Source organism: Neoarius graeffei, chromosome 3, assembly GCF_027579695.1.
Source record: "Neoarius graeffei isolate fNeoGra1 chromosome 3, fNeoGra1.pri, whole genome shotgun sequence".
Taxonomy (NCBI): Eukaryota; Metazoa; Chordata; class Actinopteri; order Siluriformes; family Ariidae; genus Neoarius; species Neoarius graeffei.
Genome location: NC_083571.1, coordinates 77,038,970 through 77,063,554, shown reverse-complemented (window position 1 = coordinate 77,063,554; position 24,585 = coordinate 77,038,970). Strand labels below are relative to the sequence as shown.

The 24,585-nt window shown below is 40.4% G+C and overlaps 1 protein-coding gene across 2 annotated transcripts in view; it reads left to right on the top strand.

Moving 5' to 3' along the window:
* Positions 1–24,585, top strand: part of cd2ap (CD2-associated protein) — a 118,411-nt gene that overhangs the window by 28,505 nt on the left and 65,321 nt on the right. For both annotated transcript variants that reach the window (XM_060917367.1, XM_060917366.1), the window contains exons 3-5: positions 19,696–19,864; positions 20,903–21,003; positions 21,822–21,942. In XM_060917367.1, coding sequence (XP_060773350.1) covers positions 19,696–19,864; positions 20,903–21,003; positions 21,822–21,942 — 391 coding nt within the window. The remainder of the gene's footprint in view (positions 1–19,695; positions 19,865–20,902; positions 21,004–21,821; positions 21,943–24,585) is intronic.

Sequence of the window (24,585 nt, the reverse complement as noted above, 5' to 3'; positions counted from 1 at the left end):
ATCTTTTTGAATCATGGATGTGGTTATATTCTTCACCTGGAAAACCAAATGGACATCATTATCATTATTGAAGTTTGGCTTCGAACTGCAGCAGATTACTCAAGTGTTTCTTTGCAGTTTTGTTTGAATCTTTCTCATTTATTTTCACTTGTCAGACCATCTTTTCAGGATATGAGTGATGAAGCAAATGTTTTTGACTTGAGAGGATTTTTAAAAAGCATTGCCTGAACATACAGTGGGGCAAAAAAGTATTTAGTCAGTCACCAATTGTGCAAGCTTTCCCACTTAAAGAGATGAGAGAGGCCTGTAATTTTCATCATAGGTACACTTCAACTATGAGAGACAAAATGAGAAAAAAAAAATCCAGAAAATCACATTGTCTGTCTGATTTTTAAAGAATTTATTTGCAAATTATGGTGGAAAATAAGTATTTGGTCAATAACAGAAGTTAATCTCAATACTTTATATACCCTTTGTTGGCAATGACAGAGGTCAAACATTTTCTGTAAGTCTTCACAAGGTTTTCACACACTGTTGCTGGTATTTTGGCCCATTCCTCCATGCAGATCTCCTCTAGAGCAGTGATGTTTTGGGGCTGTCGCTGGGCAACACGGACTTTCAACTCCCTCCAAAGATTTTCTATGGGGTTGAGATCTGGAGACTGGCTAGGCCACTCCAGGACCTTGAAATGCTTCTTACGAAGCCACTCCTTCGTTGCCCGGGCGGTGTGTTTGGGATCATTGGCATGCTGAAAGACCCAGCCAAGTTTCATCTTCAATGCCCTTGCTGATGGAAGGAGGTTTTCACTCAAAATCTCACGATACATGGCCCCATTCATTCTTTCCTTTACACAGATCAGTCGTCCTGGTCCCTTTGCAGAAAAACAGCCCCAAAGCATGATGTTTCCACCCCCATGCTTCACAGTAGGTATGGTGTTCTTTGGATGCAACTCAGCATTCTTTCTCCTCCAAACACGACAAGTTGAGTTGAGTTTTTACCAAAAAGTTCTATTTTGGTTTCATCTGACCATATGACATTCTCCCAATCCTCTTCTGGATCATCCAAATGCTCTCTAGCAAACTTCAGATGGGCCTGGACATGTACTGGCTTAAGCAGGGGGACACGTCTGGCACTGCAGGATTTGAGTCCCTGGTGGTGTAGTGTGTTACTGATGGTAGCCTTTGTTACTTTGGTCTCAGCTCTCTGCAGGTGATTCACTAGGTCCCCCCGTGTAGTTCTGGGGTTTTTGCTCACCGTTCTTGTGATCATTTTGACCCCACGGGGTGAGATCTTGCGTGGAGCCCCAGATCGAGGGAGATTATCAGTGGTCTTGTATGTCTTCCATTTTCTAATAATTGCTCCCACAGTTGATTTCTTCACACCAAGCTGCTTACCTATTGCAGATTCAGTCTTCCCAGCCTGGTGCAGGTCTACAATTTTGTTTCTGGTGTCCTTTGACAGCTCTTTGGTCTTGGCCATAGTGGAGTTTGGAGTGTGACTGTTTGAGGTTGTGGACAGGTGTCTTTTATACTGATAACGAGTTCAAACAGGTGCCATTAATACAGGTAACGAGTGGAGGACAGAGGAGCCTCTTAAAGAAGTTGTTACAGGTCTGTGAGAGCCAGAAATCTTGCTTGTTTGTAGGTGACCAAATACTTATTTTACCGAGGAATTTACCAATTAATTCATTAAAAATCCTACAATGTGATTTCCTGGATTCTTTCCCCCCATTCTGTCTCTCATAGTTGAAGTGTACCTATGATGAAAATTACAGGCCTCTCTCATCTTTTTAAGTGGGAGAACTTGCACAATTGGTGGCTGACTAAATACTTTTTTGCCCCACTGTACGTCATAGGTGATGAGGTGTGTAGCTGCCTGGTTGTGCACTGAGTCATCAAGCTCACATGAATTGGGCTTCTTTGGACTGAAGGTTTTAACTCATAATTACCTCTGACCAGGAAAAAAAAAACAAATGAAATGCCCCCTCAACTCAAAATTCCTCCTCAGGAATCAAGGTAATCTTCTCGATACACATTTACTCTGGGTTCAAGAAGTGTTGTGTTGTAAAATCAACATGGCTGCTCACAGCAAGCTGTATTACAGTGGTTCTCAACTGGTTTTGCTTCAGGACCCACGTTTTTATGTTGGACATAATGTCGTGACCTAAAATTACACCAAAGTTGTTTATTTTATGGAAGCAAACAAAGAAATGCGTATTCATTGTGCACAATACTGTATTGTGCAAATATTTTGCCTGTGCAAATCAATGGGAAACCTGCAAGTGTGATTTTCTTTAAGTGTCTCATCAGGATTGTGTGATCAGGTACATCTGTTGATTTTAGTTTGAGTGCACAATAGTTACTTGCCTTAATGTGTGTTACCATCTGCTGCTTTGTCCTCATATGATCATTTCTTGTGTTTATCCTCCATACAGTGTCATTGGAGATCGAGACTTTTCCAACAGTTTTGTGCCGAGGGTCTTTTTGCATTTTGAAATGCAATGAGTGAGTTTGTATGATATGCAAAGTGATTGCTCCTGAACACTGCATATGTTTTTGATCATTAAGATGTGTCCATATCCCATCACTTTCTTTTGAAGGGAAAAAAAAAAGTCATCAGGCTTGTCTTTATGACTTGAGTGTTTTGTCTTGAAATACTTGATGGTTTCATGCTTTCCGCAGCCTATAACTCGCCACACACTGGTCTACACAATCCATGCCCGTCATATTTAACTTGCATAGTGCCCCCTCCCCCCCAGCTTTTTATAGGAGGAAGGAATTTCACTCCATTTATCAATGTTAGCATGAATAATTTACAGATGAATGAAAGCCAAAATTGGCAGCATTTGATTAGACACACAGCATGATATGACCAAATATTTTTTTTCTGGCTATAACAACAGCTATGGGGGTGGCAGTGGCCCCCACCATTTGAGAAACACTGCTGTGATTAGAATTAAGCTGTTATCTTTAACTTTGATTATTTTTGACCTTAAGCAAATTTTCTATTAGTGTATTGGCGTTTGTCATGAGTGGAGGACTATGAGCTCATGCAGGGGGAGGGGCTTATTTCATTCCCGTACTGTCAGAACACATCTTTCTGCTGGTCTATATGACACACAAGCCCCTAAATGTATCATTGTAATGGCTGGGTACAGATGAGAGGTGAAACAATTCAAAATCCAAACAAATTTTTCAATCTTGTTTCTACCGTGGTAGTGAAAAACAACAAATTCCTTTTTTTATATAAAATGTGTGTGCGCCCCCCCCAACAGTTATGGTACTGGGCTGCTGATTGGAAGGATGAGGGTTTCAGCCCTGGTGCCCCTAGGTAGGTGACACTGTTGGTCCCTGCCTGTTCAACCCTATCCACATCGACCCCACATAGGTGGGAAAAAGCTGTAAATAACCAACCAACTAATATTTTGAAAAATTTGAATAGTAATTTTGTCTGAAATGCCTCACTTTGGTGGCTTTCAAGCTTATTTAAAGCACAATGCAGGAGTAAAATTAAGTAAGGAATAATACCTGACAGAGTGCGGTTATAGTTATATTATAAATAATTTAGTGCATTTACATTTATACCATTTGGGAGATGCCCTTCTCCATAGCAACGAAGTGCGATCAGTCTGATATAAGGTTAGTATAGTATGAAACGGCACGGTGGTGTAGTGGTTAGCACGGTCGCCTCACAGCAAGAAGGTTCCGGGTTTGAACCCAGCGGCCGGCGAGGGCCTTTCTGTGTGGAGTTTGCATGTTCTCCCCGTGTCTGCGTGGGTTTCCTCCGAGTGCTCCAGTTTCCCCCACAATCCAAAGACCTGCAGTTAGGTTGACGTGGGGCGGCCTTGGGCTGAGGTGCTCTTGAGCTAGGTACCTGACCCCTGACTGCTCCCTGGGCGCTCTGGTGTGGCTGCCCACTGCTCTGAGTGTGTGTGCGTGTGTTCACTGCTTCAGATGGGTTAAATGCAGAGGATGAATTTCACTGTGCTTGAAGTGTGCATGTGACAAATAAGGTTTCTTTCTTCAACCGCACAAGACAAAAGAATAGAAAAGGAAAAAATAAACAACGTGCTAATTTAAGTACCTCATGAAGAGAGAGGTTTTTAGTCATTGTTGGAAGTCAGCCAGTGACTTCAGCTGTTCGAACAGCTCGGGGAAGTTCATTCCACCATCTGGTGCCAGAACAGAGAAGTAATGTTTATTTTCATTGTACCCTGAGAGATGGTGGGGCCTGTCGAGCAATGCTAGAGGATCAGAAGGAGTGTGGTACAGTGCAGGGTGTACTAAGTGCTTTTAAGGTAGGCAAGCATCAGTGTTTTTAAACCTGATGGGTGCAGCTTCAGGAAGCCAGTGGAGGGAACATAGCAATGGGGTGCTATGGGAGAACTTGGGAAGGTTGAAAACAAGTAGTGTAGCTGTGATCTGGATCAGTTGCAGAGGCCAAATGGCTGTCAGAGCAGCCCTCCAAGTTCGTTTTTTTCCCCCAAGGGAGCCACATGGCTCCTATTTGTCAAAATTTTAGGGGCCAAAATCAATTTTCTGGGAATCAGAACCATTTTTCAAGGAACCAGAACCTAATCTTAACTTTTTTTAAAAATAAAGCAAAACAGTTTCTGAAGTTTAAGTTTAATCAAACTTCAACAAGTTACAATTGCTCAGATCCACTTTTAAAACCATCATGACTGGAACAGTAATAATCAACAGAGTAACTTTTCAAGTTTCTTCAAGATAACATCTATAATGCATGTAGATGAAGAACTGACACTAACAGCCTTGGGTAGCTGAGCTGCAGGGGCTTAGCCAGGATTGGGAAGGTTGGGAGTGTTTTTCTGAAAGTAGGGAGTATAACTTGGTCGCGACTGAAATTTCATCTTTTTTGGTGCAATCTGGTGACTTCTGGAGCTGTAATTGAGCCTTAAAAGGAAATGAAAGAAAGCATTAATTTTAAGTGTGAATTGTATTTTATTAGGCATTTAACACACAATATATTTACTAACTTAAAGGTTATAAAAGTTTAAATTTAGTTTCTTTTTCATTAACCAGAACTTTACAAACCACTGTATCAATAAAATCTTCTACAAATTCCTGTAATAAAAGCAGAAACCTTAAATTATAATTTCTGGTGCACTTAAGACAAAAAAAAAAAATACAAATTGCTGCAATCAAGTCCTATTACACAGAATACATCTTTATACAACAAAGATAACAAATGAGATTCAGCCAACTCTGAAGATTAATGTTATGAAATGTATACAACTGAAAATAAGATACCTTTAACAAGTTTTGATTTTACGAAATGTACATAATGCAAATCTTACATCACAAAATGTTAGGAATCCTTTTGATTCTGTTAAGTGCAATAAACAGGAGTTAAAAATAAGTGAAATTAAGTTACAAATGAAAGGAAATTTTCCTATAGTTACTAGTTAATTGAAATGTAAATACTGTAAACAATACAAAAAATTCAATAATAATGGTAGTTTATGAAAGTACTATTTTAAGATAATGGAAGTCTTGGCGAAAGAGAAACCAATCGAAACCGAAAGAGTGAAAGTCGTTATCATGCCGTTACCATGTGAACAGTCTTTTGTGACTCAGTACGTTTACATGCACGTCCAAATCGAGCTGCTGTCGGTAATCGAGCAAAGGGTCCCAGCAGGGGTGCCAGAGAAATCCAATCCTACATGCACAAGTGAAATCGGGCTATTGTGCAAGGTGCATTGTGCACCCGAGCCACACATGGCGCTACACGCCCCATCGTGTTGGTACACTTCCGGTTGTTGTCATGAAGAAGAGCTATAGTGTTGCCAGATACTGCTGACGTATTCCAGCCCAAAACATGTTCAAATCCGCTAAAATGCACTTAAAACCCCCAATCTGGCAACACTGGCAGTTCCGTGTTCAAGTTGTTAGGCTTGCTCTAACAGACTGTATGGCTACAAACTGTCCGGCGCAGACCACTGTTTTGTAAGACAACTTATTTTGCACAATATTTTTCTAAAGTCCATTTTTTGCTTACAAAAAAAATATATATTTTTTGCTTACAATTTAACTTGTGTCTTAATAAACACACAAAAAGTTCAATTGTTTTGCTTTTATTGACATTCTTCAGATGTTGGAGATATATATATATACACACACAAATACAGTGACTTGTTTATATACACAATTCACAGCTATGCAACAGATGTATTTGGTGATACAGTAAGTGAGCTAAATTTTAACAGTGCAAACAATGCCACAAAAAGAAAAGATTCATGCCGTTGTCATGATTCGTTGTCATGCCGACCGAGGCTGTTGTGTTTCCCTTGTGGTCTCGTCACTCCCGGAAGGGGCAGTGCTGAAGTAAGTAGCTCGAATACGTAGCTCAATAGGGTTTACATGCACTAAGTAGCTCGGCAGAAATCGCATAATCTAGGTCGTGTAGCGCGATTCTGAGAAATCAAGTTCGGTTCAATTTCAGCCGAATGAAGGTGTATACATGGCATTTTGAACTTCGATTTCAGTCGAGCAACGGCAGAAATTCGATTCTCTCTATGTGCATGTTAACGCACTGACTGAGAAGGTGACAAGTTTTATCTTTCATCTAATTTAGGTCATTTGCAAACTAATAATATTTGGTAGTGGGCACAAAGGTAAGTGTAAAGTATAAAGTTTTCAATATGTTTATCATGCTTGTATGATAAACTCGAAGATATTTATCTAAATACATTACCTACTCGTTCTAAACCTGCCGCGCGTCGCTGGCGAAGCTCTCAAAACTCATAGTATTTTGCTTCCATTCAAGCCTTGTTTCGAAGCCTGACCAATAAGAATGCTACATTTTTGGCGGTAAATTCGATTTTCTAGATTTAACTTCCATATATGGAAAGCACACGCACCGGGCACGCCTTGGGAAACTGCTGACTGTCAACAGAAATGTCCATAGAAATGCACAAGATTACTTCACAAAACAACAAAATTTTGGTTAGCACGGGCTAGTATAAAATCTAGCTATCGGATCCTGCTGCATATTTTGCTTGTTTACTAGATTATTATTAGTATGTTAGTAATGTAGTGCCAGCATAATTGCCCAACACAACAACCTGAAATCATAATTACAATGAAATTCTTTATTTCCTAAAAATTAAATCAAATTTATTCCAGTATCATGTTTAATAAATTACTGTAATGCCAAACTACAATTATTTCTTCAACATTCCCTTGAGGAATTGACTTGATGATAAAGAAATTACAAACCTGTGTGGTAAACACCAAATGCCAATAATCCATGGACAGTCAACATTCAACTTTCCCCTCACTCCACCTTTTAATCCATGATTGACGTTTGCACAAAATGAAACTAGATCCTCCTTGAAATCATGTTTACCAATGTCAGCAAATTGCGAAGATATTGCCTCAATGCCATCCGCATGTGCGTGTTTCAACTCAACTAGACCAAGAAGTTTGTTGACGAGTTTTCCATCAGTGTCCAAGTAATGCACAATTAGAGCTTCAGTTTCTTTAATAGCACAGTCAATGGCACTGTCAAACATTACTGCTATGTATCTACTGTTGTTAATTGCAGAAGCAATGTCTGATTTAAATTCACTCGCGATAGTGGATTTTGTCTGCGTTAGTGGCTTCCAAATGCTGAAAACAATCATCTAGCGGTTTCCTGTGTGATTGCCGATTTAGGCAGATGTCTCTACACCGCATGTGTCTCTGACTGGCATTGTGTTTTGCGGGAGATTCCACCTTAAAACTCCCATACTTTTCCTGTAACGAAGTCCTTTTTCCAGCAACCAAGGGGTTTTCAGTACAACACGCACACATGATCTTTTCTTCGTTTTTGTCATATTGTAGGCATGTGTATGTGGATAGCCACTCATTACGAAACTTGTTTTACATTGGAACTGACTGTATTACTTTTGGTGGCCTTGCGTTTTGTGCTGGTTTCCTTTTGCTTTTTACGACTGCCTAAATAAGTAGAAACCACGAGGTGACAAATTGCCCTCCGCCATTTTGCAAAGCGGAAATGTGAGCGTTACCATGACCATGCTTTCTCCTTTTACATTATGGAAAAGGACAAGTAGTTACGAATAGACGGTGAAGAATTTTGATTGGATAGCGAAATATAATTTGGACACATTCGTTAATATTCGGAACTAGTAAACAGTAGACGCAACACCATTAGGCCTAGCTGTATTACTGTTGTTCTTTCAGAACTATTGAAACATAAGTTGCCAGTGGACTGGAAGTGTTAGGAGCCATCATGAGACTAGCAGTATAATTTAGGGTGCCAATCACAAAATTTGGTCGCATTAGCAACTGAATTGCACTACGTTCACACTGCAGGCTGAAGTGACTCAAATCCGATTTTTTCGCCCATATGTGACCTGTATCCGATCTTTTATTGACAATATGAACGACACAGATCCAATTTTTTTCAAATCCGACCCAGGCCGTTTGGATATGTGGTCCTAATTCCGATTCCTATCCAATCTTTTCATATGCGACTTCAGTCTGAACCGCCAGGTCGCATTCATCCGACTTACACGTCATCAACAAGCCACAAACGTCACTATTCTGCGCTGAAGTAGGCGGCGGGTCTCTCAAAGTTACAACAACATGGCGCATGACATCAATGCGACTCTGCACCCACACGTTCCTTTGAACGGAGGTTGCAGTCACTACCCCGCAGAACACCTGAGCCAAAACACTTGCCCTCTTCCTTCTCAACCTCCTCCTTAACATCAGGCTATTGTGCATGTTCTGGCTCCGTCGCAACAACAACTGCATCATCGCCAGGTACTCCATGCTGGCTACTGTCATACACAGGAAACTTTAGGTTACTTCCGTAAACACTGGCCATGCTCACTGCGTGTGACGTCGTCGTATCCTGCAATGCGCATGTGGAACACTTTTAGGTCGCTTTTCGTTCATACTGAGGATCACATACAAGTCGCATGTATTTGTTAATGTGAACGACCTCACAAAAAAATCGGATTTCACAAAAAAATCGGAATTGAGCATTAAGCCTTGCAGTGTGAACGTAGTGTTGGTCGCCACTTAGAGGGCGGTCTCAGAGGCAGACCTACCAGGAGCGAGTTTCAGTAGTCCAGCCTTGAAATGACAAGGGGCTGAACAAACACTGGAGTGGCCTGTGTGAATAGGAATTGGCAAATCCTTCTGATGTTGTAAAGGAGAAATTGGCATGAGTGTGTCAGATTAGCAATGCAAGAGGGAAAAGACAGCTGATTGTCCCTGGTTACCCCAAGGTTGTGTGCAGTGACGGAAGGTGAGATAAAGTTTTCCTGGAAGATCACAAGATCCTGGTGTGGGGATGACTCACCTGGGATAAACAGCAGTTCAGTTTTGCAGGGATTATGTTTTAGCTGTCAGACGTGATAAGGGAGGAATGGAGAGGATAAACTGTCATCCGCATAGCAGTGGTATGAAAAACTCTTGTGAGGATATTGACCTTGCGAAGAGATCAAGTATAGAGGGAGAACAGAAGAGGACCAAGTACAGAGGCTTGCGGGACACTGGTGGAGATTCTATGTGGAGCCAGTGGTGTGATACAGCACAGTGCAAAGCAGAGGTTGCTGTTACCACCCAGGAGTGGATTATTTTCATACACTCCAGCCCTGGCGGTTATGTTATTCCTCTTAATCCACAGTAGTGTACCAAGGATCACAAAGATTTAATTTATTAATGAATGACACGATGCACATTTTAATGGTGTATAGTCAGATTTAATGAGGGACAAGTGAGTTCCTGTTCTGACTTACACCCTCATAAACAGTCATTCTTCACCCCTCTCTCTCCTCTCTCTCATTTTCCTTTTTTCCCCACCCTGGGAAGCAGTATGACTTTTACAAAGCACTGACATTCTAGATTCCGTCCATAAACCTTAAATAAACGTCTCCTAAAAAGTCACCACATTTGTTTTTCATGGTTAAAAACACATTTTTAAAATCATGTTTTTTATTGGTCTTAGATTATGTGGAATGTCTGACGTACAAGTCCCTGTGTATGAGTATATTAAAATAAACTATTTATATTACATTGCTGTTTGTACCACATTGTTGTACAATAATGCAGGCTTTCGTCTAAACGGGGGAACAGGGGCGCTGCGCCCTCTTACTCTCGGCGTGCGCCCCCTTACCGACTCCGTGAAAACATCCCAGCAACACTACGTGACAATGTGTCTGATCATCAAATACATTATAATTGCTCCAAAAATATTCCAATCATAGTAGATACACCGCCAGACGATGCAAAAACAATCCGAATTGGAGTTTTTCAGACTGAGGCGCCATGTTGTTTAGTTGTTTACTTGTCGCGGATGCTCTCGCAAGATTTGACGTGGGTTACATACAAGGTCAGCTGACTTGTAGAGCGAGAGTTCTCGAGACTGAATGACCTTTCACCCACCGGCGCGGGAGCTTTTGACAGAAATAGTTCGCGAGTTGTTTTTGTTGACACTTGGGCATTTAAAGATGTCATCCCGCAGCACGGAACGGAAGAAAGCCAAAGACTGTCCGGGGCAGAAGAAGATTACTTCTTTCTTTTTCAATGTTGACAGACAATTTGTTACAATTTCCCTCTCAGATAGCCTCAGAATATCCCATTGGAGCATTTTTCAAAGGCTTTGCATGGCGGGGGGGGACAACCGGCACCATCCCCCCCCCCCCCCCCCGCTTCGCTCCCTCGCCATGGTGAGCGCCCTCATACTAAATTTTTCTAGAAAAAACCCTGATAATGCACACCTTCTGACCAATCGGAGCCTAGAAATCAGCTGTGCTGTGGTAATCTGTTTTATATAGACAGCTCTGCATTTCTATTTATTTATTTATTTATTTATTTAAATTTTTTTTTTTGGAGGGTATTTTATGTTAAAGATCCTGTGTAGACGGTTAGTAAATTAATTTGCACATTTTTGTTTAAGTGTTACCAAGTTTGCATGCGTGTTTTACAAATGCAAAACTTTAGTAAACGAGAGTCTAAGTGTTGGCAGTTAGTGTTTGCAGTGCTTTTTTTTTTTTTTTGCTTTTGCTCTTGGGTTCCTTTTAGAACAAAATGATCCAAGTTTGACAATATATAGTTGGGTCCATAAGTATTTGGACAGCAATTTATTTTATTTTTATTTTTTTTTTGTAATTTTGCCTCTGCACTCCAGCACAATGGAGTTGAAGTTAAGCAACCAATTCAGACAGTTTAACAACAATATTGCATTAACTGTTTAGGAATTACAACCATTTTTTACATAGCCTTAAATTTTTCACAGGCTCAAACTAATTGGGCAGACTAACATTATTGTAAATATAAAGATTATTTTTAATACTTGGATGCAAATCCTTTGCAGTTAATGACTACCTGAAGTCTGGAACCCATGATCATCACCGGATGCTGAGTTTTCTCTCTTGAGATTCTTTGCCAGGCCTTTACTGCAGCTGCTTTCAGTTGCTGTTTGGTTGTGGGGGTTTTTGTGTTCAGTTTTGTCTTCACGAAGTGAAAAGTATCTCAATTGGGTTGACTGACGTGGCCATTTAAGAACATTCCACTACTTTGCCTTAAGAAGCTCTTGGGAACAACATTTGACTGAATCTTAGCAGAAAGTATAGCTCTATACATTTGGAATTTATTCATATTTCTATCAGCAGTCACATCAATAAGCACCAGTGACCCAGTTCCATTGGCAGCCATACATGACCATGTCCACCATGTTTGACAGATGATGTGATATGCTTTGGGTCATGAGTGCTTCCTTTTCTTCTCCATATTCTTCTCTTACCATCATTCTGGTACAAGTTAAACTTGGTTTCATCTGTTCAAAGAATCTTGTCCCAGAACTAGGCAGACTTTCTGTTCTTGAGTGTTACCAGTGGTTTGCATATTGAGGTAAACTCTCTGTATTTACATTCATGATTGTTGATTGTATTGTATTGAATTCACATCTCCTGACTGGACACTTTGACAGGCCTACCTCCTTGAGAATGTTCTTGACTTGGGTAGATGGTGTGTAGGGGATTATCTTTACCAAAGAAAGAATTCTACGATTATCCACTTTAGTTGTCTCTGGTGGTCTTCCATGTCTTTTGCTGTTGCTGATCTCGCCAGTGTTTTTGTGTTCTGTTTATGAATGTACCAGATTGTTGATTTGGCCTCTACTATCTCTCTTATAGGTCTGTTGTTTTTTCAGCCTAATGATGGCCTACATCACTTTCACCGACACCTCTTTTGGTCCACATATTGAGTTTCCATGAACAGCTACGAATTGCAAATTCAACATATGGAATCAACTCCACACCTTTTATCTCATTATGAAATAATGAGGAAACGGGCCACACCTAGCCATGAAACTGCTTCAGTCAATTGTCCAATTACTCTAGAGTCTGTAAAAATGGAGGCATGATGTAAAAATGGCTGTAATTCCTAAATGGGTAATGCAGTATCTTTTTGTTTAACCCCTCAAATTAAAGCTGAAAGTCTGAACTTCAATCACATCTTGATTGCTTCATTTCAAATCCTTATGGACCAATACTAATTTGTGTGTGTGTGTGTGTGTGTATATATATATATATACACACACACACTAGTGCATCTCAAAAAATTAGAATATTATGGAAAAGTTCAATATTTTCCATCAGTTATTTAAGAAAGTGAAAAGTTATATATTATAGACTCATTACACATTAAACTAAAATGTTTCATTTTTCTATTTTAATCAGTATGGCATACAGTACAAAAACACACAAAAAAAAACCTCATCTCAAAATATTAGAATATTTCATTTCGAGTTTGAGTAAAACAGTATGCACACAGTGTATCTCTCGGTCTAGTTCAGTACACACAACCACAATCATGGGGAAGACTGCTGACTTGACTGTTGTCCAGAAGATGATCACTGATGGCCTCCACAAGGAGGGTAAGCCACAAAAGGTCATTGCTGAAAAGGGTGGCTGGAAAAGGTGCACAAGCAACAGGGATGGCTGCAGTCTTGAGAGGATTGTCAAGAAAAGTTGATTCAAGAACTTGGGAGAGCTTCACAAGGAGTGGACTGAGGCTGGTGTCAGTGTATCAAGACCAATCACGAACAGACATCTTCAAGAAAGGGGATACAACTTTCACATTCCTAATATCAAGCTACTCCTGAGCCAGAGACAATGTCAGAAGTGTCTTATCTGGGCTAAGGAGAGAAAGAAATGGACTGTTGCTCAGTGGTCCAAAGTCCTCTTTTCAGATGAAAGTACATTTTGCATTTAATTTTGAAATCACGGCTCTAGAGTCTGGAGGAAGAGTGGAGAGGCACAGAATCCAAGGTGTTTGAATCCCAGTGTGAAGTTTCCACAGTCTGTGATGATTTGGGGTGCCATGTCATCTGCTGGTGTTGGTCCACTGTATTTTATCAAGTCCAAGAGATTTTAGAGCACTTCATGCTTCCATCTGCTGACAAGCTTTTTGGAGATGCTGATTTCCTTTTCCAGCAGGACTTAGCACCTACCCACAGTGCCAAAACTACTACCAAATGATTTGCTGACCATGATATTACTGTGTTTGATTGGCCAGCCAACTTGCCTGACCTGAACCCCATAGAGAATCTATGGGATATTGTCAAGAGGAAGATGAGAAACACCCGACCCAAAAATACAGATATGCTGAAGGCCACTCTCAAAGCAACCTGGGCTTCAATAACACCTCAGCAGTGCCACAGACTGATCACCTCCATGCCACACCGCACTGATAGTAATTCATGGTAAAGGAGCCCCAACCAAGTATTGAGTGTATAAATGAATATACTTTTCAGAAGTTGGACATTTCTGTATTGTAAATCCTTTTTTTGATTGATCTTGGGGAATATTCTAATTTGAGATACTGGATTTCTGATTTTCATGAGCTATAAGCCATAATCATCAAAATTAAAACAAAAAAGGCTTTAAATATTTCACTTTACATGTAATGAATATAGAATATATGAAAGTTTACCTTTTTGAATAAAATTATGAAAAAAAGGAACTTTTTCATGGTATTCTAATTTGAGATGCATGTGTGTGTGTGTGTGTGTGTGTGTGTGTAATTAGTGTGCACATGTATGTATGTATGTATGTATGTATGTAATGTGTGTGTGGGTGTACCCCTCCTTTCGTCCGTAGTCAGCTGGGATAGGCTCCAGCTTGCCTGCGACCCTGTAGAACAGGATAAAGCGGCTAGAGATGATGAGATGAGATATAATATATAGCCCTGTGATGACCTGGCGACTTGTCCAGGGTGTACCCCGCCTTTCGCCCGTAGTCAGCTGGGATATATATATATGTGTATGTGTGTGTGTGGTATAGTTGTTGTCATCTGTGATTTTATATTTATTTATTTTTTCTTCCAAAAGTTGTTTGGTTTCGGGCCAAATTTTAACCGCTGTTGGCCGTGGACAACGGAAGCTCACTGACCCAAGATAAATTACCTTGACTTATTTTTCAAGGTCACAGAGCATATTTTATGTGATTTTTGTTGAAAATGTCATTTCATTTATTACAGTATCTACTAAAGATGTAAAGATTTCCCCCTAGATTTTATATCAACACGTGCTCATTTCCTGTGCAAAAAGCTTCGATGCCAGTCAAGTGGAAAGTGAGGCGTTCTGGACCACGGTCGAAAGCAGTTTGTTTCCTAAATAGCCAAAACCACATGTTCAAAAACACCAATGGTGCCAAAAGTTGTCATTTGCTGTGGGCTTGTGCAGGTTCTTCTTTGCTAAACAATTTATCAGTTTTTGAAAAAATTGAATTTAATGTATTTTGCGCATGCGCAAAAATGGTCAAAATAGCCATTTCACCATAAAATATTGATTTTGGCTTTATAATATGCTACAGTAAACTACCCCAAACATGGACCCATTCTACCAGCATCAAGCATCAAATTTGATCTTTGACCTACTTTTAGAGGTGAAAAAGGCCATTTTCTGTTTCTGACTGTACTATTTTCAAAAAAAATCATAAAAATAGCTTAATATTTACATACAGTGATCTTGCATGTTTTTCCTTGAGTGCATATTCTAGATTATTGATATTGAGAATATTGTAGCTTATTGACAAATTGATATTTTATCAAAATCTATGTATAAAAATTACAAAAATTCCCAATTAAAACTTTGCATTTTTTTTTTTTTTTTACTTTTAGCTGAAACTATTACCTCTACATAAATTATTCACTGTATATAATTTACATATGGGTCCGTCTCAGAAACTGGTCTCTCATTTGGGACGTTTATGGTCAAAAAATAAATTTTCTAATTTTACTATTTTTTTTTTGCATTTACCTAACAATGTTTCTTTTGTCATGTTTAATAAGAATAAAGATGGTATCTTGCTTTATCTGGCCTCCACTGTGAAGTTTTTTTTTTATTACAATTCAAATGCTTTTGTAAAATTGATTTACATATAAAATAACTACATCATGAAGAATTAAAGCCCCTCCTTCACAGATGAGTGAAAATATTGAATAAATTTCCTTTTTTTGATTGCTTGGGTTAAAAATGCCAAATTATGATGACTGAATTGATTATTCACTTAAATATGACTAATATGATACATTTTGGGTATTTGATATGGCGGAATAAGACACAATGGAAAAATCAAGAACACACCGGAAAGATGAGAATAACGGCGCTGGTAAAAGAACAGCGGCTGAAGGTCGCGCGGGTCTCTGCTGCGGCACGCGAGCAATGGGACGTCACTACCGCACCGGATGGAGTGGGGGCGGGGCAAAATGACTGGCCGTAGATTCTATCAAAAGTTCAATCTAAATTGACCATGGTTGCAGAATATTGGCCAAAAATACGCAAACACTACGAAATATGAAAGTAAGATGAAAAAGAAACATTATATTGTCTTATACTGCAAGACTAAAACAAAATAAAACCGTCAACTCACCTTTTCAGTGATAACGTCCGAACAGATCACTCGTGTAACAGAAAGACCGCAAATGGAAGCACGATCAACTTCTAACTGTTGAAGTGGAAAACTCCATTCTACACATGCAAATTGTTAATGTGTGTCCTTCCCCGCACACAAATAACACGCTATGGTAAAAAATAGACCACAACTCATTTTATAGCTCAGAAATTCATACAAGACCAGCTACCATCGTAACATATTCTGTAAGAAACACATTCTATACCTAACTTTCAGCTTTTGTTTTAAAAAACAAAATCACAAATTTATAACTAAATTTTTATATGGCGTAGTGATTTTAAGTTACTACTTTTGGTGAGGTCGTGACCTTGACCCTGAGGCTTTCCGTTTAGATCAAAACACACGATCGTATTGGTTTTGGGTCTGTGGAAAATGGAGTTACAGCGGTGATCAAATATTTTGCATGATGTTTTATTACGGTTATGATTATTCTGTGAGCGCACCAATCCTTAGGTGTATAAAGTTACAACTTAAAATACAATTAGTGATAACTGTAGACTTTTTTCAGTGGACTACAACCTTTTTAAGGGAATGCAATGTAGTCAACCATTTCTCGTGTCCCAGATCAAGCTGCCATTTTTCCACAAATTTGCAGAATTTTTGCCAAATTCTGAATATTCACATCAAAGATTTAGTTTTATCTGTATTATTTCTTTCATCATTTTACTTCAAATTAAAACCAACATCACCATTCAAAACCGTATAGTTTATTGACTGTGAGTATATTTTGTGGGGGACCCCCACAGCACCCAGATTCTGAGACAGACCCATCTGCTCTTTTTCTATTCGTACTGTCAAATTGCATGTTTCTCTAATATTTTCAGGTCTAGGTCAAAAGTCTGAAAAATTGTCAAGAGAGACAAAAATGTAGTTTTAAACCATGAAATAATGTTTTTGGCTAATAACATGCTATAATAAACTACCCCAACCCGCTCTACCTGCATAAACTGTCGGATTTGACCTACTTTCCGAGGTCAGATAGGTAATTTTCAGTTTTTTATGCACTAATTTCGTAAATTGTTTACATGTACAGATTCTTTAGGGAGTAAACATAATCTTCAGTGCATATTGTAATGGAAATAAATGGCAAACAGATGGAGTTTCTATAAAACTGATACATGACAAGAAAGTTCTCTTTAAAAGAGAACTGTATCAGATTTGATTGTCAGTATGTAAGAAGAGAAATTGTCAGGCTTTTAAAAAGTGTAACTAGTAAATAGTGCAGTGAAAGTGTAGGTTGGATGTAGTCTAAGGCCCTGTCCACACGACAACGGATTCAGGTGAATCTGATAAAATTGTTTATCGTTTCGGCCTGGCGTCCACACGGCACCGGCGTTTTGGGTGTCCCAAAACGAAATCTTTTGAGAACAGGTTCCAGAGTGAAAAAATCTGTCAACGGAGCCGTTGCGAAGTCGTCTGGATGAGTAGAACGGATTTGTTTACGATGACGTCACAACCACATGACTGTCAGTGCTTCACGCCGGGTAGAAGTGTAACGAACTCGATGTGAGTTGTCAACAAATCCTATAACTTGGTTCATGAAACGCGCTTACAAAATATTTTCACTGTGAATATTTATTGTGTAATGGTGCAAAGTGAGAGAGAGAGAGTGAGAGAATAGCCCTTAGGGCAGAGTCAATCCCGCCAGCAAAAATAGGGGAAAAAAAAGGAGCGATCTCGCCTCTTCAGATGTTTATTCCGGACCATTAAAGAATTCTGGAGGATATCAGAATGTTGGCGTACCGGCTTCCATCTACCCCCATTCATTCCTCTTTCCACGTCTCCATTCAAAAACCGAGCACGTGATTTAAAGGGACTGTATCCATAGGATAGGGAGTGAGAAGATGTGTGCGTGTGACAGTGACAGGGATACTGTGCGCATGCGTCTACTTCTATTGTTCTGGTGTCTCCGATGGGACCGTCTTACAGCGCACGTAGTGGTGTGGCATGTGTATTGCATCGTTTTCAGCAAGCGTTGCGTTGCCATATGAACCTGATATTTTACTGATCCGTTGCCCATGTGGACGCGATATTTAAAAAAAAAATCTCGTTGCCGTTGTCATGTGGATGTAGCCTAATGCCGCTTTTCCACTACAAACGCGGCTGAGTCGGGCTGAGCCGTGCCGTGCTGAGTCGGGCTGAGCGGGGCTGTTGGAGTTGCATTTCGACTACAACCGCGCTGAACCGTGCTGGCTGGAAGTGGGTGGACACATTGGGTGGAGTTAGCGAAAGTGGGTGGACGTCACGTGATGTCGTTAGGCGGCGCAGACAGTGACATCAGTGACCTTTTAAGCAGTAGTCTCACGACCCGGATAGTAAACAATAAACATGGAGGACATGGAGTCGTTAGTGTTGCTGGTCTTGGTGCTGTGGCTTGTTGTCACCGACAACGCGGACAGATACTGGCAAGAGCGTATAGATGAGGCGAGGCGCATAAGGCTTCAGAAATTCTCGCAATTCGTAATTCTTCTCCTTCCGGGTTTACGGTGTTTACAGATCCCAAAGTGCTCGCGGGGCGTGTGAGGACACTCCTCCTCACCAATCAGTGCACAGGGGAGTGTCTCCTCACGCCCCTAGCCTCACTCGGCTCGCTTTGGCTCGCTTCAGCCCCACTCCAAAACGGTGCGAGTTTTAGGGGCTAAGCAGGGCTGAAACGAGCGGAGTCGTGCTGGTTTTTGGTAGTCGAAACGCGAGCTGTGTCGGGCTGAAGTGAGCTGAAGCGAGCTGAAAAAGGGTAGTGGAAAAGGGCCATAAATGTATTGTAAGAAGAGTAACATTACAGAACTGTTTGTGGAGTGATTCGCTAGGTGTTTGTCGCTTGGTGCGAGGTGATTCAAATCCTTAGACAGCTTTAGGTGCTAGATGAATGTTGCGAGGCAGTTGTCGCTTGGCATGAGACTGTTAATGTTGTCTGTTTACGTTCGAAATGGAGGAACACTTGAAATTGTCACTGACAATTTCAGATCTCTTGTTGTTTTCTGATCCATGAGCACACCTGCCTGTGTGTTATCCTGTGCACTGTATAATAGTTTACTTGTTTGTCTTTCTCCATTATATTGACATCATCTTTGACTGCTTGGCAGTACAAAGGACTGGTGGTGGTGGTGGTGTTTTTTTTTTTTTTTTTTAAAGGAAATTAAGGAATTATTCCTCTGTACTGTATTTTAATCAATACAAAATGCAGTACAATATAGTATCCCGATGGCGAGCTTGCGTACAATTTGTGGGTTGTGAAGTGAGTTGGAAAAACTGTGACCAGTGTCTTTCCCATAGTAAATTATTGCCTCTTACGCCTCATTACCAGTTCTTTTCATAGCACCATATTGCCCTTTGCTCCCGGATAAAGCCTGTGATTTTTATTATCAGTGCCAGGGTAGAGTTTCCCACAGGAATGAATAACACGGAGGCAAGTTGCTTTAAACTTTCTTTCCATGTTATAGAGTAGACATGTGTTTGTTTGAATATGTGGCTCACGAGCCACCTTTTTATGTTGCTGTCCACTTGTGAATGGATTTATTTATTTATTTATTTTAAACATCAGTTTCCTCGTTTTATAATTTAAGAGGCTTTCACGTTAATCAACCTTCTCGACTATTTTAATGACCGAAGTAAAGTTTGACTTCCTGGAGCTGGAGTTCAAACTTAGCAGGATGTAGGAGGGAATGGATGTGTTTTTTTTACATCGAGTCCACTGACCCAAATTCTTTACATTGCTTTAATATGGTGCCTTCCTCTGTGTTCAGGAGTTGAGGAAAGAATCAAAAGAGGAAACAAAAGAAGCAAAGGAAGTGAAGGTGGATGCACAGCCACAGCGAAGGTCATCAGGAAACGTGGCCAGTCTGGTGCAGAGAATCAGCACTTATGGCATTCCAGCAGGAGGCCTGGGCTTCCAGCCACGAACGTCCAAAAAGAGTAAGTCTTTCCATCGTCTCTCTCAATCTTCTCACCAATGATGACCTCTGTAGTACAAATGAAGAAAGTGGTGAAATTTTGTCTTGGGTGAGGTACTCCTGTAACCCTGGTTATAATGACGGAACTGGTCTTAAATCGTGGTGTTAAAAGCTCTCACGGCTCATGAGTGAAATAAATATAGTACAAGCCTTCTCTTTCCGTATCTAGATCATAAATAATAAAAGCTGTGCAAAAATTGCAACAGCATACTTGGTCCAAAAGATTGTTATTGTGTTATGACACAATCTGGAGTGCGTTATTCCTCATATATCAGAACAATTTACCAATATTTCATCAGTTTGTAGTTCGATTTAATGTTGCAGAATGTCAGAGACAAGTTAGGTCCTGTTCTCATGTATGGTATTGCTGCGATAAACAGTCTCGCCCTCTCTCTCTCTCTCTCTCTCTCTCTCTCTCTCTCTCTCTCTCTCTCTCTCTCTCTTTGTCAATAAAATATAAAGTTCATCTTGTTTGTGTCATGTTTAAACATGGTGAGCTACTTTGTATAGCAATATGTCATAATGATCATTAGAAATAATGGGTTATACAGAAACCTATCTGCAAACTTAAAAAAAAAATAAATTTTATTAGTAAGATTTATTTCTGAGCAAAAATAAAATTGAGAAAAATGCAGCACAAATCCTCCTGTGTGTGTGTGTGTGTGTGTGTGTGTGTAGTGATTCTTTAAGGGGTTCAGAGGGTTACTATCCAGCTTATTGGAAACACTGTAGCTGATGCACTTGGGTACAAAAAAAGACTATAGTATGCTTTATATCAAAATCTGGAAGAAGTGTCTGAAAATAGTAATGTCACGCTGAGTTCAACTGCTCCCCCCCAGGCATTGTGAGCCGTATGAAAAAATGTGCTCCGACTGGTTGTGTGTTAGTACTTTGATAACCAGCTTTCTGAGCATTAGTCAGGGAGGATCAATTCAAAACATACTTTATTGCAGGTTGATTAAGCTGTTCTAGCCAGATCCTCTGTGTGTGTTTGCTGCAGAACCGAAAAAACGTCAGTGTAAAGTTCTGTTCGAGTACGTGCCACAGAATGAGGATGAGCTTGAGCTGAAAGTGGGCGATATCATCGACATCTCTGAGGAGGTAAGGGACTGTTCAGCCTTTGCAACTCAACCATTCGCCACCATGCGTGTGCTCCACTATGTATTGAACTTGGTTCATGCACATGCATACCATGGAGAATGTAACTGTGCAACTCAACCTGCTTATGGATTATATATTTGATGTGATCACCAGTCATGGTGAAATGTGTGTTTAGCATATATGTGTCGCATTTCTTTAAATGAACAGTCCACCGTACTTCCATAATGAAATATGTTCTTTTCTGAATTGAGACGAGCTGCTCCGTACCTCTCCGAGCTTTGCGCGACCTCCCAGTCAGTCAGACGCGCTGTTACTCCTGTTTACTCCTGTTAGCAATGTAGCTAGGCTCAGCATGGCCAACGGTATTTTTTGGGGCTGTAGTTAGATGCGACCAAACTCTTCCGCGTTTTTCCTGTTTACATAGGTTTATATGACCAGTGATATGAAACAAGTTCAGTTACACAAATTGAAACGTAGCGATTTTCTATGCTATGGAAAGTCCGCACTATAATGACAGGCGTACTAACACCTTCTGCACGCTTCGACAGCGCATTGATACCTTCACTCATGAGTGAAAAAAATACCATTGGCCATACTGAGCCTAGCTACATTGCTAACAGGGGTAAACAGGAGTAACAGCGTGTCTGACTGACTGGGAGGCCGCGCAAAGCTTGGAGAGGTACAGATCAGCTCGTCTCAATTCAGAAAAGAGCATATTTCATTATGGAAGTACGGTGGACTGTTCCTTTAATAGAATACAAGTAAGCAAGTAGTAGTTCTCTCTCTGTGTGTGTGTGTGTGTGTGTGTCTGTGTTTAGGTGGAGGAAGGCTGGTGGAGTGGGGTCATGAACGGGAAGGCTGGCCTCTTCCCCTCCAATTTTGTCAAAGAAATCGAGATAAGTGAAGATGATGAGAACAACGATGTGCCCAGTGAGCCAGGTACTGCTCGCTTATCTGTGTGAAATTTTGACTTTTACTCCGTTCAGGCATGTCGTAACAGGCCTCACAGGAGGCTCTTGGTATTTTTCTTGGGGCGTGTTCATGTTTTATACTCTTGTGCGCACACATGCGCGTGCACACACTGTTTAGTCTTATATATGACTCGGTGATTCAGTTGGAATCACTTCCCAGGAGGTTTGACTGTTGTAGTGTTGCTGTTGAGTGATTTTCATGCATGAAAGCTCTGTTTAAAGTGTTCAAAGAGCACCGAGTGCTGGTGGTTTTTTTTTTTTTCTTCCCCCCCCAGCAGTTGTGTTGTAGTCAAGACCACCTAAACTGAGACCAAGTCATAACCAAGACCAAAATATATCAAGATCAAGTCAGGACCAGACCAGTGTGTGTGAAGGGGGTGGGGTGACAACTGTTAACAGGAAGAAAAATTTCAAATTGACAGAGTCATGTTATTGATCACATTTGAAGCAGGAAATTTTACATCCAATCACAGCAATGATGTGAACAAATAAATCGGACAATGCACAGGCAATTTGGTGAAATCTCTACAGTTGTGGTCTTGACCAGTCTTGAAATAAAATCCCGAGCCTCTGTGTCTGAGTAAAAATGTGGTCGATTTCGAGATAAGACCTTCAAAAAGTGGTCTTGAGACCAGTCTCAAGTACTATAACACTGACGAGCAGAAAGGACAATTAGTAAGATGATGATATTTATCAATCTTTTAGTAACATTGGTGAAAAACTCCATAAAAGGTAAAGCACACAAAGGACTGGAAACATGAAATGACTATTAAATGGTGAAAGGAAAGGCAAAAATGGACATTATTTTGACTCCCTTCTATGCCAATAAAATTATTTGGCAGCGTAACAGCAACTGAAAATTTTTAAATCTAGAGAGAAATTACAGAAAAGGTGAATTAGGCGTAAATGAAGTGAGGTGAAAAGTAAAAGGTGTGACATGAAAACGGAGGAAGAAAAAAAAGATCTACACTTCTCAGGTAATCATGGACACCAAGCACGTCACAGGGAATCTACTACATTACAATGTTTTGAGTTTGGATCAAAAGTGGTGCACAGCATTTTATTTTATTTATTTATTTTGCATATAGCCATGACACAATCATTTGAGTTAAAGTAAAATTGAGCAAATCGATGGAGAAGAATGAGGAACTCTCTAAACTGTAACTCTTCTTTTCATTTAAAGCATTCCCAGATGGTTCGATGGACAAGGGTGTCATAGTTTGCAGAGGTGTCGTGTCAAATTTATACACCACAGAAGTACGACATCTTTAACTTATCATTTAAAAATGACACACATCAGTGTGAAAACCGCTATAGTGAGTCATGGAGCATAGCAGGCTTCAGCAGCACTGACCGGGTGATTGCCGGATGTCGTTTAGCAAACAAAACTGTCGGTGATTTCATGGCTGAGTGCAAATGCTGCAGAAAGCATGCTATTCTTGAATTGCACTGAGGAACCAACCTAGATTGCGATTTTAATGAGTCTTGGTACAGCCTTAAGTTTAGTTTGGTTTAATTTGTTTAACATGGAACCAAAAGAGAAAATGTCACTGGTCAATAAATATGGACATTCTGAAACTGAAGGAACATCACATTATATAATCACAATATATCGTGATTTTATATATGGCATGATTGTTGGTGCAATAAAGAAAAAACATCCAGTGAATGGCAGTTCTGTGGATGGAAACACCTTGTTGATGAGTGAGGTTGGAGGAGAATGAGCAGACTGGTTGGAGCTGACAAAAAGGTTACAGTAACCACTCTGTACAGTTGTGGTGAGCAGAAAAGCATATCGGAATGCACACCACTTCAAGCAGCAGAAGACCATGTGTTGGGTTCCACTTCTGTCAGCCAAGAACAGAAAGCTGAGGGCACAGGCTCACCAAAACTGGACCATTTTGAAAATGAAAAATGTAGCCTGGTCTGATTAACCTCCATTTCTACTGAGGCACAACGGATGGTGAGGTCAGATTCTGGCACCAACAGCATGAATCTGTGGTTCCAACCTGCTTTGTGTAACAGTCCAGGCTGGTGGGGGTGGTGTAGTGGTATGGGGGAATATTTTCTTGGCACACTTTAGTATCCAATCCCAAGCCCAATCAATGCCACAGCTTATTTGAGTATTGATGCTAATGTGCATCCCTTTATTACCATGATTTACCATCTTCTAATGGCCATTTCCAGCATGATAATGCAGCAGTGGCCTTCAGTGGTCTTCCCAGTAATCTGATCTGAATCCAGTAGAACACCTTTGAGATGTGGTAGAACAGGAGATTCACAGCATGAAAGTCGTCCTCTTATTCTACTTTTGGCTGCTCCCGATTTGGGGTCACCACAGCGGATCTTTCGTCTCCATTGCTCCCTGTCTTCAGCATCCTTCTCTACCACACCTGCCACTTTCATGTCCTCTCTCACCACATCCATGTATCTCCTCTTTGGCCTTCCTTGTTTTCGTTTGCCTGGCAGCTCCATCCTCAACATTCTCCTTCCCACATGCTCTGTATCTCTTCTCAGGATGTGCCCATACCATCTCAGTCTCATCTCTCTTAGCTTAATTCCCAAGCTCTCCACATGTGCTGTCCCTCTGATGTGTTCGTTCCTTATCCTG